Here is a 20,653-nt window from a genome sequence, read left to right as displayed (position 1 = left end):
CCGCCTCCCCGTGACGTCACTTCCGCTCCGGGGAGCGATAGGAACTACATCTCCCAACCTGCCGCCCAGGTAAAAGACGCCAGCCTGACCCTCCCCCCCGCTCATCCTTTGCCCCGGCCCCGCCCCCTCTCAGGCCCCGCCCCCTTTCCCGGGGAGCGGCGGAGCTGGGGGGCTTGTGACCCCCACGTAATAACCGCCCCCAAACACCCCAATCCCCAGCCTTGACCCCCCCCCCGGCAGGAGCGTGTCCGCCCCACGCGTGTCCCCGCCCCCCCAGGGCCCTGCCCACCTCGCGCTGCCCCGCGGGCTGCAGGGCTGGAGCAGCCCCCGCGCTGCGCTCCCGGCCCCGCCACGGCCCCGCTGCCGGTGTAACGTCAGTTTGAGCAACCCTCCCGTTTTGCAACTTATCTGGAGCGGTCACTGTTTCTGTCGTTACACCGGCGGCTGAACACGCTGCAGCGGAGGGAAGCGGGGGAAGGGCCAGGCTGGGAATCCTGGGAGCAAATGCGCACACACATACATAAAATAAGAACGGCGCCAGGATTATTGGGGGGTGGCATTTTGCCGGGGGGGCTGCAGGCGGCTCCGGTGGAGCTGCCACAGGCATTCCTGCGGAAGGTCCACTGCTCCCGGGGCTCTGGTGGACCTCCCGCAGGCACAGCCGGCAGCTCCAGCAGAGCCGCGGCCCAGCGCGCAGGGCGGCGAAATGGCCGTGTTCCTAGGGCACTAAAAACACTAGCGCCAGTCCTGGGTCCAGCCTGCGAACTGGAGTTCTTTGCCCACCTCCTGGCCCTTTAACAACCGGTTCTCCACGGAGGTCTAATTTTAGCAACTGGTTCTTGGAGCTGTGGGAACCGGCTTCAGCTCACCACTGGATGTGGGTGGGTAGGTCTCTAGTGTGTCTGGGGGAATGCTGGGCAGTGGGGGCGTGGGGAGATCTGTGTGTGTTGTGTCACTGGGAAGTGTGGGGTGTCTGTGCGGGGCACTGTGCAGTTGTGGTGGTGGGGCAGTGAGGGGATCTGTGGGGGGCTCTGGGTGGGGAAGTGCAGGGCACTGTGCAGTTGTGGAAGGGCTTTGGGGGGGTCTTCAGCTGGGGTGACTGGGCATTGAGAGGATCTGTGGGGGGTTCTGACTGGGTGGGGGCGTGGTCTGGGAGGGAACTGGGCATGGAGGTTTGTGGGGGTCTCTGGGTGGTGTGGCACTGGGCGTAGGGAGTCAGAGGGGTGCCGGGCAGGAGTGTGTGGAGGGGTCTCTGGGTGGTGTGGCACTGGGCATAGGTAGTCAGAGGGGTGCTGGGCAGGGGTGTGTGTGTGGGGGGGTCTCTGGGTGGTGTGGCACTGGGCGTAGGTAGTCAGAGGGGTGCTGGGCAGGGTGTGGGGGGGGGGGTCTCTGGGTGGTGTGGCACTGGGGGTAGGGAGTCAGAGGGGTGCCGGGCAGGAGTGTGTGGAGGGGTCTCTGGGTGGTGTGGCACTGGGCATAGGTAGTCAGAGGGGTGCTGGGCAGGGGTGTGTGTGGGGGGGTCTCTGGGTGGTGTGGCACTGGGCGTAGGGAGTCAGAGGGGTGCCGGGCAGGAGTGTGTGGAGGGGTCTCTGGGTGGTGTGGCACTGGGCGTAGGTAGTCAGAGGGGTGCTGGGCAGGGTGTGTGGGGGGGTCTCTGGGTGGTGTGGCACTGGGCGTAGGGAACCAGAGGGGTGCTGGGCAGGGGGGGTAGCATGGTGCAGCATGGGCCCACACCGAAGGGGAAGAAGCAGGATGGCAGCACAGGGCTGGGCTGGACAGTGCCTGTCTGGCAGCTCCCGGGTTGTAAACAGTGCCCTTGTACTGGGCTGGGTGTTTGAGTGAGGGGGGCAGGCTCTGACCTGGGGTATAGCAGGGGGTGCAGACATGTGGGCTCTGGGAGGGAGTTAGCAACTCAGCACGTTGTGTAAGAGAAAGAAGCTGCAGTGATTTCATATAGACATAGAAACTGACAGAGACACTTTTACAATGTCAAAGCGTGAGAGGCAGAGTTTGAGGGAGGGAGGGGGCGTCTGTACAATATTTCACCGCATTCAGCCTCCTGGCTGGAGCAGTAACAGCCCTGCAGCACTTGTGTGAGACAGAGAGGAGCTGCGGGGTCTGAGCTTTGACAATGTAGGAATTGGGAGGTCTGTGCCTTTAAGACCCAGCCCCAGGAACCCGCCGCCTGCTCCGGGGCTGACATGCAGCGTCCTGGGTGCAGAACGAAAACAGCCTCTGCCCCCCCCACAACCCCCGACACCCCCAGATTTGCGAGCACAGCGGATGGCTCATCCCCAGGGGTCGCTGTTCCCCTCCCTAAACGGGGGGTTTGTTCCCGCACAGGGTCTGGCAGCGTCTCCCCCCCCGGGCTTAACCCCGGCTACCACCCCCACCCCCGATTTTCCCCCTTCAGCCCCTCTCCCGCCGCTACCTACAGCAGTTTGATCCCCCCTGGCCAGTAAGTTTTTGCCCCCTGCTCATATCCTGGCAGCCCCCCCCCCCCCGCTGCGATTTGCCCCCCCTTGGTGCTTTTAAACCCCCCCAAAGAGGAGGCAGCAAATCGTAAGCACAAATGAGGGCAGCGGCGACAGCAAAGTTTACTGCGCATGCTCAATTCATCTGCGCATGCTCAGTGCAGCCAAAGTCGGGAATCTGGAGCGGTCACTGTTTCTGTCGTTACACCGGCAGCGGGGCCATGGCCGGGGCCGGGAGCGCAGCGCGGGGGCTGCTCCAGTTCGGCAGCGCGGTGGGGCCGGGGGCAGCGCGGGGCGGGCAGGGCCCGGGCGGGCGGGGACACGCGTGGGGCGGACACGCTCCTGCCGAGAGGGGCCGGGCCCGGCTACCTGGTTCGCTCCCTGCCCGGGGGGGTCCCCGAACTCCCCGCGGCCGGAGCGGGGCTGCGGGGGGCGAGTGGCCGGAGCGGGGCAGCCCCTGCTGCGGGGCCGGGGCGACGGAGCCCGGGAGCTGCCGGGCCAGGAAGGGCCGGAGCGCGGCTCGGCTGCAGAGCTGGGAGCCCAGGCTGGGCGCGGGAGCGAGGGGAGGGGGAGCCGGGGGGGTGCTCTGGGGTGTGAGATCCGGGCTGAGCGGGGACGGACTGTGGGGGAGCTGGGAGTTTGGGGTGTGCGGGGGGTCAGGGCTCGGGATTGGGGATGTTTGGGGGGGGGGGGGGCTCCATGTTCAGATCTGGCCCTGCAGGAGCTTTGGGGGCTAGGGCTGGAGCTGGGGAAAGTGGGGGACTGTCTGAAGTTGGCTGCTTGGGGTGTGGATGAGGCACCGGGGAGCTGGGGGTTGGGTTGCAGCCCTGTCACTGCAGCCTGGGGCCCTGCGTTTCCTCTGGAAAAGCTGCTCTGTTTCACCATCTCCCCTCAGTCTGAGTCCCAGGGACCCTGCACAGGCGTCTGCAGGGCAGGACAGGCCCTGAAATCTGGCAGCTGGGAGGTTTGCAGCAGTTTTTAACCCTCCCTCCGCTGCTTCTTCCAGGAGGCACCACAAAAGCATCTGGCCTCTCTGGGAAAAGAGAGAGAAGCAGCCAAAGCCGAGGAGGAGCAGCAAAGCGAGGAGCTGCTGGTAGGTGCCCAGAGCCCCCCACCACTTAGGTTTTCATAAGAATGACCTGGTGAATGCAGGGCCCACCCTGCCAGCCTCAGCCAGGGACCCATCCCCATTGGAGCCCAGGGAGAGGGCAGGGTCAGACATGGGGGTGACACGATGCCCTTAGGATGTAGGAGGCTGCTGGGCAGGAGAGGGTCAGTCTGTGTTAGCCCAGAGCCCCTACCCACAGGCTGTCTGGATGTCACAGTGACCAGGGATCCTTTCTAGCTCCTGGGGAGATGGGGAGGAAGGAGATGAAATGTGGGCTGCAGAGATGGAGGATTTGGCTCAGTGCAAGTTGATGAGGTTTTGGGGAGAAGTGTCCCTCCTGTTGGTGATGTACAGCTCACCCTGGCCCTGATCCCTCCTCCCTTCCTGGGATAAGTGAACTTCCCATCACTCACCGCAAGAGATCTCGTGTTCTGGTAAATAACTCTGCCACCCGCCCCCAGGCGCATTTATGATTTTCCCCAGTTACCGAGCAGATGAATTTCAGTGTTGATAAATGCAAAGTAATGCACATTGGAAAAGATAATATCAAATACACATAAAATGATGGGGTCTAAATGAGCTGTTACCACTCAAGAAAGAGATTTTGGAGTCACTGTGGATAGTTCTCTGGAAACACCCACTGAATCTGCAGCAGCAGTCAAAAAAGCAAACAGAATGTTGGGAATCATTAGGAAAAGGATAGACAATAAAACAGAAAATGTCCTGTTGCCTCTATATAAATCCATGGTACCTTCACATCTTGAATACTGTGTGCAGATCTGGTCGCCTGATCTCAAAAAAAACAAAAAACATTGGAATTGGAAAAGGCACAGAGAAGGCCAAAAAAAATGATGAAGGGTCCGGAACAGCTTCCGTATGAGGAGAGATTAATAAGACTGAGGCCATGGCTACACGCTACAGCTTTTAGCGACACGGTTGTGCCGCTACAGCCGTACTGCTAACAGGCGCACAGTGTAGCTGCTGTTTGTCAGCAGGAGAGAAGTGCCAGTGTAGACAAAGCCTGAGACTATTCAGCTTGGACAAGAGACAACTAAGGGGGGGGATAGGGTAGTGGTCTATAAAATCATGACTTATGAGGAGTAAATAACACTTCCTTATTTACTTTTGCCACACAACACAAGAACTAGGGGTCACCCAGTGAAATAAATAGGCGGCATGTTTAAAACAAACAAAAGGAAGTATTTCTTCGCAAAACACACAGTGCTGTGGAGCCCCTTGCCAGAGGATGTTGTGAAGGCCAAGACACTAACAGGGATCAAAAAAGAACTAGATGAGTTTATGGAGGATAGGTCTATTAGTGGCTATGAGCCAGGATGGACAGGGATGGTGTCCCTATCCTCTGTTTGCCAGAAGCTGGGAATGGGTGACAGGGGATGGATCACTTGATGATTCCCTGCTCTGTTCATTCCCTCTGGGGCACCTAGCATTGGCCACTGTCAGAAGACAGGGTACTGGGCTAGATGAACCTTTGGTCTGACCCAGTCTGGCTGTTCTTATGTTCTATGTTCACCTGTTACTGAGCCGACCTCTCCCTGTTGCAGAAACAGATGGCAGCCGAGAGGCAGAAGATCGTCTGGAAGTGGAAGGAGCTGCGAGGGTTTTTGGAGGAGCAGGAGCAGCGGCTGCTGGCCCAGCTGGAAGAGCTAGAGAGAGCCATTGTCCAGAGAAGGGATGAGGGCATCTGCAGCCTGTCCTGGGAGATTTCCCTGCTCAGCGAGAGGGGAGGAGCGAAGGGGCAGCAGCAGCTGAGCCAACCCCTGCAGGTCAGGCTGTCATTGCAATGATCATACGCAGCGTTTCTATAGGTGCTTCTGAGCCCTGGACCCCAAAGCACTTTACAGAGTGGGGTTGGGGGCATTATCCCTATGGGACAAATGGGGAAAGTGAGGCAGAGGAAGGGGCAGAGCCCTGCCCAAGGTCACACTGTGAGTCTGGCAGTGGCACCAGGGGTGGGTCCTGGGAGTCCTGGATGCTGCAGCCCCAAGACCTTCTCTCCTGGAAATGACTCTGCATTTGCACTTGGAGGGTGAAATCCCTTCCCCCACCATGCTGAGGTCCCAGGCCAGGCCCAAGGACCCTCTCACGGCAGGTTAATGGTTTTAGTGGGGCCAGGGGTCTTCTGGGTCTCTCAGGACTGGACGGAATTCGATTCTCAATGCAGAGAAATATTTTCTGCCTGTAAAGTGCCCGGGGAGAAGATTCTTGCAGTGGCGACCTGCCCACAGGGATTGTTGGGGCTGCATAGGGGAAAGTCCCGGGGTGGCAGGGAGGAGGCGGGCCGCTGCTCTGGGAATGTAAACCTGAAATTCCCCTACTGCCTGAGGCCTTAGTGGTGACCCCTGCAGAGCATCAGGCCTCCCCACACAGGTATACTCCCCCTGACGGCCTCCTCTTTCTCTCCCTCTTTAGGGTGCTGGGAGCACTGGGGGCAGGTAAGTCCTGGGCTCCATTTCGCTCCCCCTCATGGGCCGTTAAGTTTGATAACTGCACTGAATAGTAAGCTGCCCCCTGCCCTTGGAGCGTGTGATTCTGGCTCCCCTAGTGGCTGACTCAGGTAGGAGAGGAGCCGGTTACTGTCTGATCGCTAATGAGGTCACAGCAGGGCTGCTAGACACAGGGCAGATGGGACAGACCAAGCCTGCCTCCTGGACTGATGTGGCTGCATCATGTATTTCGAGGACGCAGAATCTCAGCTTTCACATTTGTTAAAGTGAGTTGGTGGCCTTCAGCACCTCCCCAGTGTAAACAGAGGCAGTGTTGCCTTGCTGGGGCTGCCAGCAGCCTGAAGCCGTAGCTCAGAGAGCGTGAACTCTTCTGTCCCCTGTTAATGTCATCGGGGTGTCAACTGAAATGGCGACACTTCGATGTCAACATTGAACGTTCCCTGGTGATCACCTGAGCAGGTGGATCAGGGAGAGGGCAGGAGTGAAACCTTTGTGGGGTGGGAATAGGGGGTTGCTGTATTGAGGGGAGAACAGAGGAGAGACACAATGACAAGGAAGCAGGAGAGAAATGGAGAAAGGAGGGTGGGAAAGGCAGGGAAACACAGGGAAGAACCAGCAGGGCCCTACAGGGTGTCCGGGAAGGAGCTGTTTTCCTCCTGAGTGACACTGAGTGTTACAGGCAAAGACTTAGCAAATTAAGAACTAAAATTTTATTTCTGCTACAAAGGGCAGATTCTCCCCTTGTTTCTTGTACGTGGGTGTCCCATGGAGAGCAGTGGGTGTTCTGCTGTGAATGGAGCAGGGCACAGAGTCCTAACCTGATGCCCTGGCCACTGGCTGTAACGGACAGGGCAATGTGGCCCTCTCTGCCAAAAGAGCTGGACAGCCCAGGGTTACTGCTTCAGCTGAAGGGCTTGAGGGTTTTGGTGTTTAAGGGCCCAGGTTCATTCCCTGCTGGAGCCCTGAGCTCTGTCTGTGGCCACTGTCAGCATGTAGGATCTGCCCACTCTTTGATCTGTGTCTCTTCCCTTTCCACATAATCTCAGTGCTGGTGGCCCTTGTTACTGCAGTAAACCAGCGTAGGGGGTGGCTCTGCCCCCCACAGAACCAGAGCGTCCCTGAGAAAGCTCCTGAACAATGTCTCCGTTCCTTGCTCTAGTGTCTTCCCATTTCCTGTCTCTCTGGGGAGCACAGGGCTGAGGTGACTCACCATAACAATGACCATCTCAGGCTACAAAGCTCAGATCCAGGTTTCCTGGAGTTTGGAGGTTGCTGGGCTCAGAGTCGGGGCTCAGGCCTATTTCTCACCCCTCCTTTCCCCAGCAGGGAGGACGGGACGTTTCGGAAGCTAGAGCTGTCGTTTGCGGAGCTGGAGAAGAGACTCAGCGATTTCTCTCTGAAAAGTGCCATGCTGCAGGAGGTGCTGCTGGGATTCAAAGGTGAATTGGAGTCTGGGGGTGGCGTCTCCTCTGGTTAGAGTGACCCCGGCCCTCGGGAGGAGTTGGGGACTCTAGTGATGTCACTGATCCTCGGCTCCATCTCACAGCCCAGCTCAGCGAGTCGCCCTTCCCCATGGAGCAGCCCTGTGGGTCTGGCTCTGTCTGCAGTGGCTGCGTTATTGGCCTCTGATCTCTGTCACCATCTAATGCGGGGGCCTGAATTCTCACCTCTCCCATCTTCTCCTTCCCCTAGAGATGCTGCGACGGGGGCTGGGGAGCGACACAGGTACGTGTCTGTCTCTGACTGGCCATGGGGAGATTTCAGACCAATAACCATGTTAATGACAGGGGATCGCAGCCTCCAGCACCTGGAAGCTGTGTAACAATGGGAAGGGATGTTACTTTGTTCTTGCACCACTATATTTTCAACTGACTTGTCTCTTAAATATTTTAGCTTAACAATGTCACATAAGCATTTAAAGTGTTTTGCAGGTTTTTTTAGTACTCATTTTTTTTTTTGCCTTTGCTTTCTTTAATTATTGCATTTTTAAGTGACTACATTAATTTTAAGGATTTTATTTTGCAGTTTTAATTGCAGTAATATTAATTATGTTTTTAATTAAGTTTACATAGTCTGATTTTAAAGCTTTTTTTTTAAAGACCACTGAGGTCTTTGACAATTTTCCTGTGTTTGAGTGGCTGCTTGATACTTTTAAAAAAAAAAAAATACAAAGGCTGAGTTTTTTTTAAACATATTTATTTGAAAGTTTGTTAGTATAGTTAGAATTTTTTTTTTAAATACAGACTTTTTTTGTTGTAACATTTTAAATTGATAATGTATTCACATTTTTAACTTATAATTATTTTAGTGCACTATTTACCTCTTGTGACACAGGTTGTAGCTGATTTTTACACTTTAAATAAATAAAACAGCATCTAATTTTAGCATCTAATTTGGTTAAAACAGCAATTCAATATACATATATATTTGCATAACCTGCACTACTTTAAGAATGCAACGTTTGTTTGGTTCTTTTAATTAACTTTTTGCTCTAAACTTTTTTTTATGCTTACGTTATGCCTTACATTAATTTATATTTCTTGGAATGATTTTATTCATTTAAGATAGAATCTTCATTTTTTTTTTCTCCCAATACATTCCTAGCCATCCCGATGATGATTAATTTCTGGGAAACATCCTCAGCAGAATTATTTGAAGGTCTTGCACCAGACAGTAAAGGCACAGAGGCAGTGGCTTGTGGGAAAGAGGGTAAGTTTCATTACTGATCCTGCTCTTAAAAAGAGGGCTCCTCTTAGAAAACTAGTTTAACGTACAAGCACTGAGAGACTTTAAGAAAGTCACTAATCACAGGAGCAATGGGTCTCTTTGGAACATATTTTAACTGACAAGCCCTTAGAGCCTTTCTGAGAAACAGGATAGAACTATGGTCAAAATGAAGTGAAAACTAATGAACGTGCATCATGAGGAGAAAGTGGAGGGAACCCAAATTAAAATATAATGAAAACAAAGCCTCTCAGAAAGGAAATATGTCAGTTTAGTAGCAGTGTTGCCATGTCAGGTGTGAGGTGGGAGATGATTTCTCCCCCCCATCTCTTTTTAAAAGTCCGAAAAGGAATAAAAGTAGGTGGCATAGTTAATTTTTTATTATTTTGTTTACTAATTAAATCCATGTCCCTAAGGCCAGATTTGGCCTAGGTAACTTTGTTGCCACATTTTCTTGTTTACCAACCATAGAGCTTAGTACTGGCCCTGAACGACATCATTAGCCCCCTTTTGTTTGGACTAATTTAATTTTCTGTCATTGGTCATCTTGCAGCTGTGCATGACATTCATGGCTGAAAAGAATTGAACCTACTTTTCATCAACTTGTTGCTATAGGGTATTGTAAGATCTTATGAACTTTTATCTTCTTTTTATAGTGAAGTAAGGCAGAGAGTTCAAAACATGGGTGTTACTGGAATTAACAGTTCCCAGGGTTGGTCCATATATGCCATTGCACTGGGTTCATTCACGCTTTGTCTGGGCACCATGTAGCACTCTCTTCCCATGCATAGTCAATGCCAATACAAAGGAGTGATCTAGGCTGGTGTTTCTCAGCTGGTGGTTTGCGACCCCCGGGGGCTCAGGAAAGGCAGTCAGGAGGCTGTGAGATGTTGAGTGTTTCATTATGATCTAGAGCAAAGAAAATCTCACTCCCCCACTCCTGCACTCCCCTGTTCATTGTGGTCAGTGTTCTCTGTCAGCCTCTTGAAATACACAAGTTATATATAGACTCAGCACGAATACATATTGTATTCTTACTTTTATAGTAAATGTACAGGGATCAGAAAAGATTTGGCTTCCAATAAGTGGTACTTGCTTACTTATCACAGCTGTGAAACGAGGCAGTTTGCAGCTGTGCACAGCAACCCTTTCATTGCCTGTATCCCAGCCAGTGAGACTGAAACCCCTGCAGTGGTTAGTAGAAATGGGGACGAAGCAGAAAGTTTTGATGCAAACTGGCATTGAGTGCTGTCAGCGATTGCAGGAGAGCAAAGGAACCCAAGGATCGTTGGTCACTAAGTCTCCCAGGCAGAGGGAGGGGAGGGGGGGAAAGAGAAGACAGAAAATGAAGGAGAAATAAGTAGGAGGTGGGAAGGTCATAAGCTCCCAAACCTTCCCACATCCAGTCAGAGTCATAAAGTCTAAGGCCAGAAGGAACCACTGGATCATCTGGTCTGACCTCCTGTCTAGCACTGGCTGCCAACCCCCCAGCACCTGCCCACTAAACCCAACAACTGGAGTGAGACCAAACTCTTGCAGTCCACAGGAGACTAGACTGTTATATGCCCCAGGCAGAAAATAGGAGGGACCGAGGTGCCCCAGTGCCCCAGACCCCTGCAGTGGCAGGGAAATGGTTAAGTGAGATATTTCTGAGTGAGCCTAGTGAGTGCTCCACACCCCACACTGCAGAGGAAGATGGAAAAACCCCCAGGTCACCTACAACCTGACCCAGGGGGAAAATTTCTTCCCCATCCCACCTATAATGATCAGTTAGACTCTGAGCATGGGAGCACAAAGAGAGAGAGAGAGAGAGATCCACGCTGCCCAATATCCTGTCTTCTTCTGTGGCCATTCCTGAAGCTTCAGAGGAAAGAGATAAAAAAACGCTCTAAAAATACATAGGGGGGCAAAAAATCCCTTCCTGACCCCTAGCAGTTGTGGATTAAACCCTGAAGCATGAGGGTGAGGAACATAATACATAAAATGGAAGTGAGCCCCACTTCATGGTCCACTATTTGTCTCTACTGACCATGCCTTCCAGCTATCAACAGCAAACTTCATTTAATTTACTGCACCTACACTGGGCAGACTTTGTCTGTCCCTGTCTCCGCCTGGTCCCCACTGTTGGGGGAGTTGCCCTCAGGGTTTTAAGACTAGCACAATGGGTTTAGCACTGGTGGGTAGGGCCGGGTCTGGGCTATGATAAAGTGATGAAATGTTTTCCCAGCATGTGAGTCAGAAACATCTTGTGCAGGGAAAGAGCCAGGGAAGATCATGTGACAGGAACTAAAGGTCCTTCTGAAATCTTCCCTGTCCACTCTTCTCACCCTGACAGGCGGCAGAGTAACGCCCACCTTTGGCTTCAGATTGTCCCAGCCTCCCAGGGGCCAGGGAAGGGAACTGGCTGTAGTGGAACCAGTCCAGGTAGGGATTATTGCAGGGTTGCTAGTGGGTTCCTGCTGGAGGGAGAGGGGCAGGAAATACTGAGGGCCTTGGATCTTTGGGGGAGCTCAGTGTGGAGGTGGGATGGGGGCAGGAAGTACCCAGGGTGGAGAAAGGGAGGGGGACAAGGCCTGTGACAAACTTGCTGGGAATTGTTTAACCCAAGTCCTGGATTCCGAGAACAGACCTATCGGGTTTGGGGGAGGAAATTACCCTATTTGTAGAATGCGGCTGGTGTGGAAACACTGGACAGTGCTGGGGAAATGTATCAGATTCCCAGTGCAAGAACATGAACCTACTAGCTAGAGGCTGCTAGGAGATTCGAAGGAGGGGTGAGAGGTTCCCCACCAGTTGGGCCTAGAGTAGATAACCCCTCCCCTTCCTTCCAGCTGCTGACACTGGGGGAAGCCTGTTGGGATGCCTGCTGGGAAGTGACCCTGGAGCCTGCTGGGGGCCCCATCCCCCGCATCAGCCTCTGGCTTGTAGGTGTGTGATGGATGAGAAGACCCTTCCCCCCCTGTCTGCTGTGGGGGTGAGGGGATCTCTGCCTCCCCTCCTGTTTTGCCTCCTGGCTGCTCTGAGCAGGGTGGGGGTGGGACCCTGCTGACTGTGAGCCTGCCAGAGCTTCCATTTGATTGGCTCCTCTCCCCCATGAATAGTGGGGCTGTGAGTGGGGCAGTAGGTTGTGAGTGGGGGGCTCTTGCTCTTTCAGGGGCCGGTGACCTTCGAGGAGGTGGCTGTGTATTTCACTAGGGAAGAGTGGGCTCTGCTGGACCCCCGTCAAAGAGCCCTCTGCAGAGACGTCATGCAGGAGAACTATGAGAATGTGACCTCGCTGGGTAAGGATTCCCGTCCCCTCCGTTCTTGGAAGGGGAAATGAAGAGTTAAGGGTCACACCACCCCCACAATGCCACCTCTGCTGTGCCCTGTCTCAGCAACAGCCCACTGAGTGCCTTGAAATGGGGCAGACTAGGTCCCTCAGGGTTCACATGCACCTTCCTTCATATCACAGTCACACCTCTGCCAAGTTACTCCAACTCCTCCCTCCACCATCCAGTTCCAGCTACAGCTGACCCAGTGCAGGGAGCATGGGAGGGGAGAAGATGATGGGAGCTAGTGGTTGTGGGGTGCCACAAGGTAGGGAAGGCTGAGTGTAGTGGGAGGAAAGGGATAGGTATGTGGAAGACTAGAGGGAATCAGGGAGGGATGGGTACCATGGAAGTAAGAGGAGGTGAGGAATCAGAGACAGAATCTCCTGGGAACAGGAAGTGTGGTGGTTTGAAGTGGGAGCCTGGGAATGGAGACAGGGGGTGGAGGTCCCAGCAGTGGTGCTGTTGGAGGGGGAGGATTGGGTGGGAGATCTGGGATCCTTGGAAGTGGAAAAGACTGAGGATAGTGGGAAGGGGATGGGGAGTGTTTCCTCCAAGGAGCAAGAAGGGTCTGGTGGCAGTGGGAAGGGAAGGTTTCAGGGAGGCAGATATTTGGAGCCCTCCACTGAGAATGCTTTTGCCATAGTCTCTGATGACCTCTCCCTAAGCAAAGCTCAGAACCAGTGCTCCATCCTTATTCTTCCTGCCCTGTCAGCCGCCTTTAATACCACTGACCATGGTCGTCTTCTTGACATCTTGTCTGCTTCCTGGTTCTCCTCCTACCTCTGTAACCACTTCTTCAGCATTTTCTTAGGAAGATCGTCCTCACCCCCACTCCACTCTTCCGTGGGGATTCTACAGGGCTCAGTCCTTGGTCACTTCCGCTGCACTTTATCTCTGGGAAATCTCACCCCCAAACACAAATTCAGCTACTGTCCGTATGCTGATGAATCACAGATCTACCGCTCTACTCCAGACCTGTCTCCTTCTGTCCAAACTGAAACCTCCACCTCCCTCTGATGACTCCTTGTGGATGGCTAGCCATCAGCTCAAGCTCAACAGCTGAAATGTTGATAACAAAGCTCTTTATCCCCCAAACTAGCCCCCACCTCCTTTCTTGCTGTTCAGCCCAGAATTAGCTGATGGAATCTCAGAGCCTCTGGCAATATTTGCAAACTCAGATGACAGAAGAGGTCCCAGAAGACTGGAGAAGGGTTAACATAGTGCCCATCTTTACAAAGGGGAAAAAGGAGAAGCTGGAGCCTAGTCAGCGTGACCTCAGTACCAGGGAAGCTACTAGAGCAGTGTATAAAACATTCAGTTTGCGAATACCCGGAGGATGAAGGGGTAATTGGTAGCAGGCAGCATGGATTTACTAAGAACATAGCATGACAAACCAGCCTGATATCCTTTGATAGGTTAACTGGTTTGGTGGCTAAAATAGACCTGGATTTCAAAAAGGCTTTTGACACAGTCCCATGAGTAAGCTGGAGAAATGCAGGCCCAACAGAGCTCCCATTAAGTGGATATATAATTGGTTACACAACCACAAGCAAAGAATAACTATTATTGGAATGATGTCTGATTGGAGGGATTTCTCAAATGGGGTGTCACAGGGATCTGTTTTGGGTCTGTTGCTATTTAACATCTTCATTAACGACCTGGATGTAGGAAGAGAGAGCATACTGATCAAATTTGCAGACGACATTAAGCTGGGGGGGGGTGGGGGTTGTCAACACTTTGGAAGATAGAGCAAAACTTGAAAGGGATTGTGATCAATTGGTGACCTGGGCTGTAGACACCAATGAAATTGAACAAAGACAAGTGTAAGGTGCTGCACTTCGGGAAGAAAAACCCAATGCACAAATCCTGACTGGAGGATAACTGGCATGGCAGCAGCACCACTGAGAAGGATCTGGGAGTTGTGGTGGATCACAACCTCAACATGAAGTCAACAGCGTGATGGTAATGCAAAAAGAAGCAAATGCATTAAGAGAAGCATAACATGCAAATCACAGGTGGTGATAGTACTGCTCTGCTCAGTACTGGTTAGGCCTCAGGGAGAGTCCTGCGTCCAGTTTTGGTCACCAGTGACTAGACAGGATGTAGAGAAACTGGAAAGAATCCAGAGGCAAGTGACAAAGATGATCAAAAGGGTGGAACGCAAACCAGTGAGCAAAGGCTGATGGAACTGAGTGTGTTTAGTTTGGAAATGAGTTAATGGGGGGGATATAACAGTGATCTTCAAATACTCAAAAGGCTTTGTGAGCGTGTGTGGCTATCCCTCCTGGTCTGTCTCAGGGCAGAGCTGCAAAGACTCCAAGCCCAGGCCCTCAGGCAAGGTGGGGGAGCAAACAATTAGGGGCTTTGCCTAGGCCAAGCACCACACAGTCTAGCGTCCTTGCTGGGTGGCCGGTCGACCAACACAGGCCTCCTGGCCAAAGGTGGAGTGGCAGGAGGTAGGGGGACCCTGGTCCACCTGACTCCACTGGGTCCCAGCTCCGGGTCCTAACAGTGGCAGTATAATCTGCCACTGGATCAGGAGGGATCCACCCACGACACCCTTACTTAGTGTCAGGCCAACACTCAGCCAGACGATGGTCTAGTTTCCCAGGGCTACCTCCTACAATCCCCAGGGTTTGGTACCTCTGGCCTCCATTTCCCCAGGTCGGTGGTTTGTGGCAGCCCCATCAGCTCATTGGCACCTTCACTGGCTGGTGACCCTGGGAACTTTGGCCAGTCCTCTGGTGGCAGCCCTAGTGGGTCCTCAGTGTCCCACTCTGGCAGCAGGTGACAAGCGTCTATCTCCCTTGGCAGCTCCAGCCCAACTGAGCTGCAGGGCCCCCTGTTGTACTTCTGCTTCCTGTTCCACCCCTCATCTTCCGGAGGGGTGGATGTGGCTTTCCTGGATCTGTAGCCCAACGGGCGGGTTGTGGTCCCTGCTGATCTTCCCTGCTACAGGCTGCCATACAAAGGATGGAGAACTGTTCTTCTCTCTTGTCACAGAGTGCAGGACCAGAAGAGGGGGTGCAAACTACAACACAGCAGATTTAGATTAAATCTCAGGAACAATTTCCTAACTGGAAGAACCGTAGGACAATGGAACAGACACCTACGGTGGTGGTGGAAGGTTATTCACTGGAGGTTTTCAAAAGGAGTCTGGTTTAGTCACAGCAAATCCTGCACCTTGGCAGGGGGTTAGACTAGATGACCTTTGTGCTCCTTTTAACTCTATGGTTCTAAGGGGAACCGGGGTTCACCCTTGGAAAAAGCTAAAGCGATCATGTCACTCATTAAGGGTATGTCTGCACTGTGTCTGGAAGCTGCCTCCCAGCCAGAGTCCATGCTGACTCACTACAAATAACGGTGTAGGCGGTTGGTTTGTAGCTTGGGTTCTAAAGCCAGGGGTTGAGGGGGGTGGGTGGGCTGGATGGTCTGAACTCCAAGCGGAGCCCTAACATCAAAGCAATGTCTCCACAGCCATTTTTAATGCACTAGTGTGAGACTCAGCCTGGAAGGCAGCTGACTTCCTGATGCACCTTAGGCATACCCTAAAGAGAGCGGTCCCAAGGGCGACTGTATGAAGGTTGTGTCACCTAAGTCCCTGTAAATCCATGACCCAACCCCCTCCCTTGGCACCCTGTCACCAAGCCTTAGCGGGTCACAACTAAGGATGCCAAATTCAGGATGAACTGCTGAGAAATAGGGCAAACACAACCCCAAACTGGTGGTTATTCTTCTATAAGTTTCAGAGTAGCAGCCGTGTTAGTCTATATCCGCAAAAAGAAGAGGAGTACTTGTGGCACCTAAGAGACTAACACATTTATTTGAGCATAAGCATGCATCCGATAAAGTGAGCTGTAGGCCACGAAAGCTTATGCTCAAATAAATTTGTTAGTTTCTTAGGTGCCACAAGTACTCCTGTTCTTTTATAAGATAGACCAAACCAGCCACAAAAGTAAACTCCTGTTTCACCACACTGGCTAACAAGAAAACATAGACAGTTTTCTCAGGCACTCTGGTTCTTATAACACCACCAAAAACACTGGATTCAGAGATAAGTGGTTCTTTACAACCAGTGTCTTTAAATGATAGTTTCTTCTGATCCCAAAGGGCCAGCCACTCCCAGGTCAATATACAACTTAAATCTTACCCAAAAATCATGCTGGTGCCAGTCCTTTAGTATCTAATATCTAAAGGTTTATTCATAAAAGAAAGAAAGAGGAGAGTTAAAATTGGCTAAGGGAATCAATTACATCCAGTAATGGCAAAGTTCTTGGTTCAGGCTTGTAGCAGTGATGGAATAAACTGTTGGCTTAAGTCAAGTCTCTGGAGTACATCTACAGCTGGGATGGGTCATTCAGTCGTTTGTTCAGAGCTTCAGTTTGTAGCAAAGTTCCCCCAGAGGTAAGAAGCAGGATTGAAGACAAAATGGAGGTGTTTCCAGGGCCTTTTATACTTTTGCAATGTGAAGGGCATCCCATTGTTATTACTGTGGAAAATAACAGCAGCAAGGTGGAGTTTGGAGTCACATGTGCAAGTCACATGTTCATTCCCAATTTCCCTCAGTCATTGCAGGAAGCCATTACCTAGATTCCAGACAGTCCACATGACAGAGTACATGACAGTCCACTCAGTGTAGATGGGCTTCTCCCGTGGTCCATTGTCAACCAGGTGTGTCTTGATGAACAACTTAATTTAACAGTCCTGCCAAGATGTGCTAGCTAGCTACCCTGTGGGTGTTACCCTGTTATGCTTATAAGAAGCACATGGGATCTTTTTCAGGGGAAAAGGCAATATGCCGCATTTATTGAAGGTACAATTAGCATAGGCATTCAATCACACACCCCCCCCACACACACACACATGCTGTCCAGCCAATCGATGTTATAGTTACCAGTCCATAGTCTGGATCAACCTAGTGGCCAGCTAGTTTGATCATGGGTAGGAGGAGCCGGGTTCCGTCGGTTGCAACACAATCCTCTGGGGAAGTCTTGGCAGAATGAACCCAAAGTTTCATGGCAAGGCACCCTGGTTATATACTGATTTTCCTTCATTGGGACCAATGAGTTTTGCACTGTCATGTTGTAATGAATTGTTTGACGAGTGCTTGTTTTCTTAAATTGTCCTTTTCATCCTTTATCTTGATCTTTCATTAAGTAGTTCCTCAGGGAGTTCTCCCATGTTGGGTTTGATCACAGCTATTTTGTCCCCATTGATAGGTGCCTGTCTCATCTTTAAAGTCATCAATCAGCCGCCCTCTGGCATTTCAATAGGGACGTGTTGCAGCCTCCTGGTGCCCTTGCATCTGTTGCCGCTTCCTCCCTCGTACATCTGGTTCAGTGATGGCCTTCACACTTCTCTCTTAACACACACATTTCTCATTCACACACAAAACAGAATTAATTTACACACAACATTTTGAACAGGAACATCAAATTGCAATGCAAAAGAAAACAGCCATGGCATTCTTTTACTTATTTTAAAATGCTAAACCTGCAACAAATTGATGACCCTCAAAGGTCTGTTACTGCCTTGAAATCAGTCCAGACACAGATTCTGACTGATGTATCTCTACCCATTGGCCCATTTGGCCATTCCTTTCTGTTACTCAGAAAGGGTGTCTGGCAGGATGTGCTCAGATCATACACCAATACATTTAATACAAGGTACAGAATTATTCATTATCCTTCATTCTAAATCAGAAGAAACATAAAATCCTACTACAACATTTGGGGGCAGAGTTTGGGGGAGTTTAGTTCCTGATTTTTATTTGACCTCTCTCCAGGACTTGTTTTGGTTTGGCCTTCCCCTTTCCATCCCTGTCTGAAGTTTCTGTCTCTATCACAGCAGGTGACACAATGGTGTGTGAGAAAGAGGAGCAGAATTCTCAGCAGGGAAATGTTGAGCAAGTGGATAAACACAGAGTATTATCGCAGAGATTGAAAAGGAATGTGTCCAAGAGTCATGAGCCGGGAAACTCCTGTGAGATTCAGCACAGATCAGAAAGAGAGCAGGGAAACCATCCAGGCAAGAAAGTGGGTAAATGTATTTCCTGTCAGGGAACTTGGACAGACCTCAACGAAACCACAATACAGCAGGAAATCCTCACGGGAAAGAGAAAAAATACATGCATTGAAGGTGGGAAGAATTTATATGACTACTCAGTCCTTATAAAGCATCAAAGAATCCACACAGGAGAAAGGCCCTTTGAATGCCGTGAGTGTGGGAAATGCTTCACTAAGAGCTCATCCCTTTCTGAACATCAGAGAATCCACACAGGGGAGAGGCCCTATGAATGCAGTGAGTGTGGGAAAAACTTCACTCACAGATCAGGCTTTTTTCGCCATCTGAGAATTCACAGAGGGGAGAGGCCCTATGAATGCAATGAGTGTGGGAAAAGCTTCAATCGCAGCTCGCACCTTATTAGGCATCAGATAATCCACACAAGAGAGAGGGCCTATAAATGCAATGATTGTGGGAAAAGCTTCACTAAGAGTTCAGCCCTTTCTGAACATCACAAAATCCACACCGGGGAGAGGCTCTTTGAATGCAGTGTGTGCGGGAAAACCTTCAATCACAGCTCACACCTTATTAGGCATCGGAGAATCCACACGGGGGAGAGGCCCTATGAATGCAGTGACTGTAGGAAAAGTTTCACTAGCAGCTCAACCCTCTCTGAGCATCAGAGAATCCACACAGGGGAGAGGCCCTATCAATGCAGTGAGTGTGGGAAAACCTTCAATCGCAGCTCAAACCTTTTTACTCATCAGAGAATCCACACAGGGGAGAGGCCCTATCAATGCAGTGAGTGTGGGAAAACCTTCTCTTGGCTCTCAACTCATGTTACCCATCAGAGAATCTGTCAGGGAGATCAACACTATAAAAACCTCTAGGGCTATCAGTACTTTCTTTTTCTTTAATAATTTTCCTGGTTCCCACACAGTAACTTTTGAAGCTGTTTGAACTGTTTGCAGCACCATTATCCCTTAACTTGTCCAGATGAATGGCCCATTTTTGCCTTTTTACAGTTTGCCCTGTTTTGAGGTAGACCAGTTTGTCCTTTCTACCAATTCCATTGTCTCATGAGTAATTCGAGTGTGCCCTTCCTATCAAGAGCCAGGGAACTTCACATTTATACCATTCCTCCTATTACAAAGTTATTGTTAGAGTCACCAGTGATTCAGATTGCCAGTTGTTCTCCCATTGCTCTGGGTTGTGCTGAAGAGCAGTTCTATTGGGAATTTTTCAAATTATATCTAAATGAAGAGGAGCAGAGGCAGGAAAAAAAATGTCATTTCAGCCTCTGCGACACCAGAAGGATACAGGGCGACTCAGAGATTCCCTCCTTCCCCATCACTGCAGAACTTACCTTTTGTCTGAGCCAGGCAGAGTTTATCTTCATCACATTCTATCCATCCACTTTTCAAAGTGTCATGTGATGAAGCATTCTCCGTTGCCTGTGCTTGGACATGATGGTTTGACTTCTTTAATCCTATATCAGAGTCACTATGAGTGCAGATGTAAGTGTCAAAGACCTGGAAGGGGAATTCAAATGGATCCCAAACACAGTCTGATCATTAGGAGTTTAAATCCCAGGTTCCGTCTATTGGTAAAGCCACTTCTTACAAGGTAGCTCTTTTGTCCCTCATTATGGGGATACTAGGATATTAAAAATGTTGTAAATTACATAACTGACTATTGAGATAGCGCTGAGTGAAGCAGGTTTGAATGGATCAGAGTAGTATGTGATGGGAGGATCTCTTGTCTTGCTCTGGAATTTCACTTGACACTTCCATTGTCATGTATTCTGTCTCTCTGTGATGTGGGTTTCTATCTTTCCTGAAGACTGTTTGGTCATCCAGTTGGATATTAGTTCAGTTTGATAAGATGTAGCTCAGATTTATTGGAGAATTGAAGACAAATGACCATTTGCTAAAGTCCTCATTTATGATTTCAGCTTTGCTTTTCCCCCATCCCTCCATGATGACGTGGAGAAAGTTCAAGTGCAGTTCTGTCAACAGGAGAGAACTCTCCAATTTACTGGACATGCTAACAAAGAAACAGCAGTGATTCTCCACTCAGAAATGGTTAACAACAGCAGAACTCCAAGTACCTGAGGGAAGTGCATATGATCACCGTGTAGTTCAATTGTTGAAGTCTATATTATCTCAGATGATCTGGGGATAGAATTCCACATTAGGTGATTTTGAACTAGACAAAATGCCAATGTATTTGGTTCCCAAATGATATGTACCCCAGGCCCAACAAAAGATCTCTCCTAGCTAATCCTATGTTACAGGGAATGCTGCCCTTCTTGATGCAGATGTTGAGGAAATAGAAGTGGGCTTTTTGTTGAATTTATTCTTTGTAGGTGTTGAAAATGTGTACAAAATCAGTGCTGGAAATCAAATAGCTGCAGAAAAACAGCTATTTTTGAATACAGTCTCCAGCTCTGGTAACAAACAAAGATTGTGATCCAGCCCTGTGTCCAGTCCCTTATAGATTCATAGATTCTAGGGTCAGAAGGAACCAATGTGATCATCTAGTCCGACCCCCTGCACAAAGCAG

The 20,653-nt window shown here is 50.7% G+C and overlaps 1 protein-coding gene across 10 annotated transcripts; it reads left to right on the top strand.

Moving 5' to 3' along the window:
* The first annotated feature begins 12 nt into the window (after positions 1 to 12).
* On the top strand, positions 13 to 20,015 carry LOC115660741 (zinc finger protein 154-like). Of its 10 annotated transcripts, none has more exons than XM_030582398.1 (12): positions 309 to 360; positions 421 to 436; positions 854 to 877; positions 3,481 to 3,567; positions 5,145 to 5,366; positions 6,013 to 6,035; positions 7,371 to 7,486; positions 7,740 to 7,772; positions 8,652 to 8,756; positions 11,107 to 11,195; positions 11,926 to 12,052; positions 17,933 to 20,015. In XM_030582398.1, exons 5-12 carry the CDS (start codon positions 5,151 to 5,153, stop codon positions 18,976 to 18,978), a joined length of 1,755 nt encoding a protein of 584 aa, XP_030438258.1. In that variant the 5' UTR covers positions 309 to 360; positions 421 to 436; positions 854 to 877; positions 3,481 to 3,567; positions 5,145 to 5,150; the 3' UTR covers positions 18,979 to 20,015. The 10 variants fall into 10 exon arrangements, with proteins under 10 accessions (XP_030438253.1, XP_030438254.1, XP_030438258.1 ...); XM_030582396.1 differs by having other exon boundaries at positions 854 to 885; XM_030582397.1 differs by having other exon boundaries at positions 327 to 360; positions 854 to 881.
* Positions 20,016 to 20,653: the final 638 nt, after the last annotated feature.

This window comes from Gopherus evgoodei, chromosome 13, assembly GCF_007399415.2.
Source record: "Gopherus evgoodei ecotype Sinaloan lineage chromosome 13, rGopEvg1_v1.p, whole genome shotgun sequence".
Taxonomy (NCBI): domain Eukaryota; kingdom Metazoa; phylum Chordata; order Testudines; family Testudinidae; genus Gopherus; species Gopherus evgoodei.
Note: the sequence above shows the minus strand (reverse complement) of the source record. Positions and strands in the feature narration are given on the sequence as shown.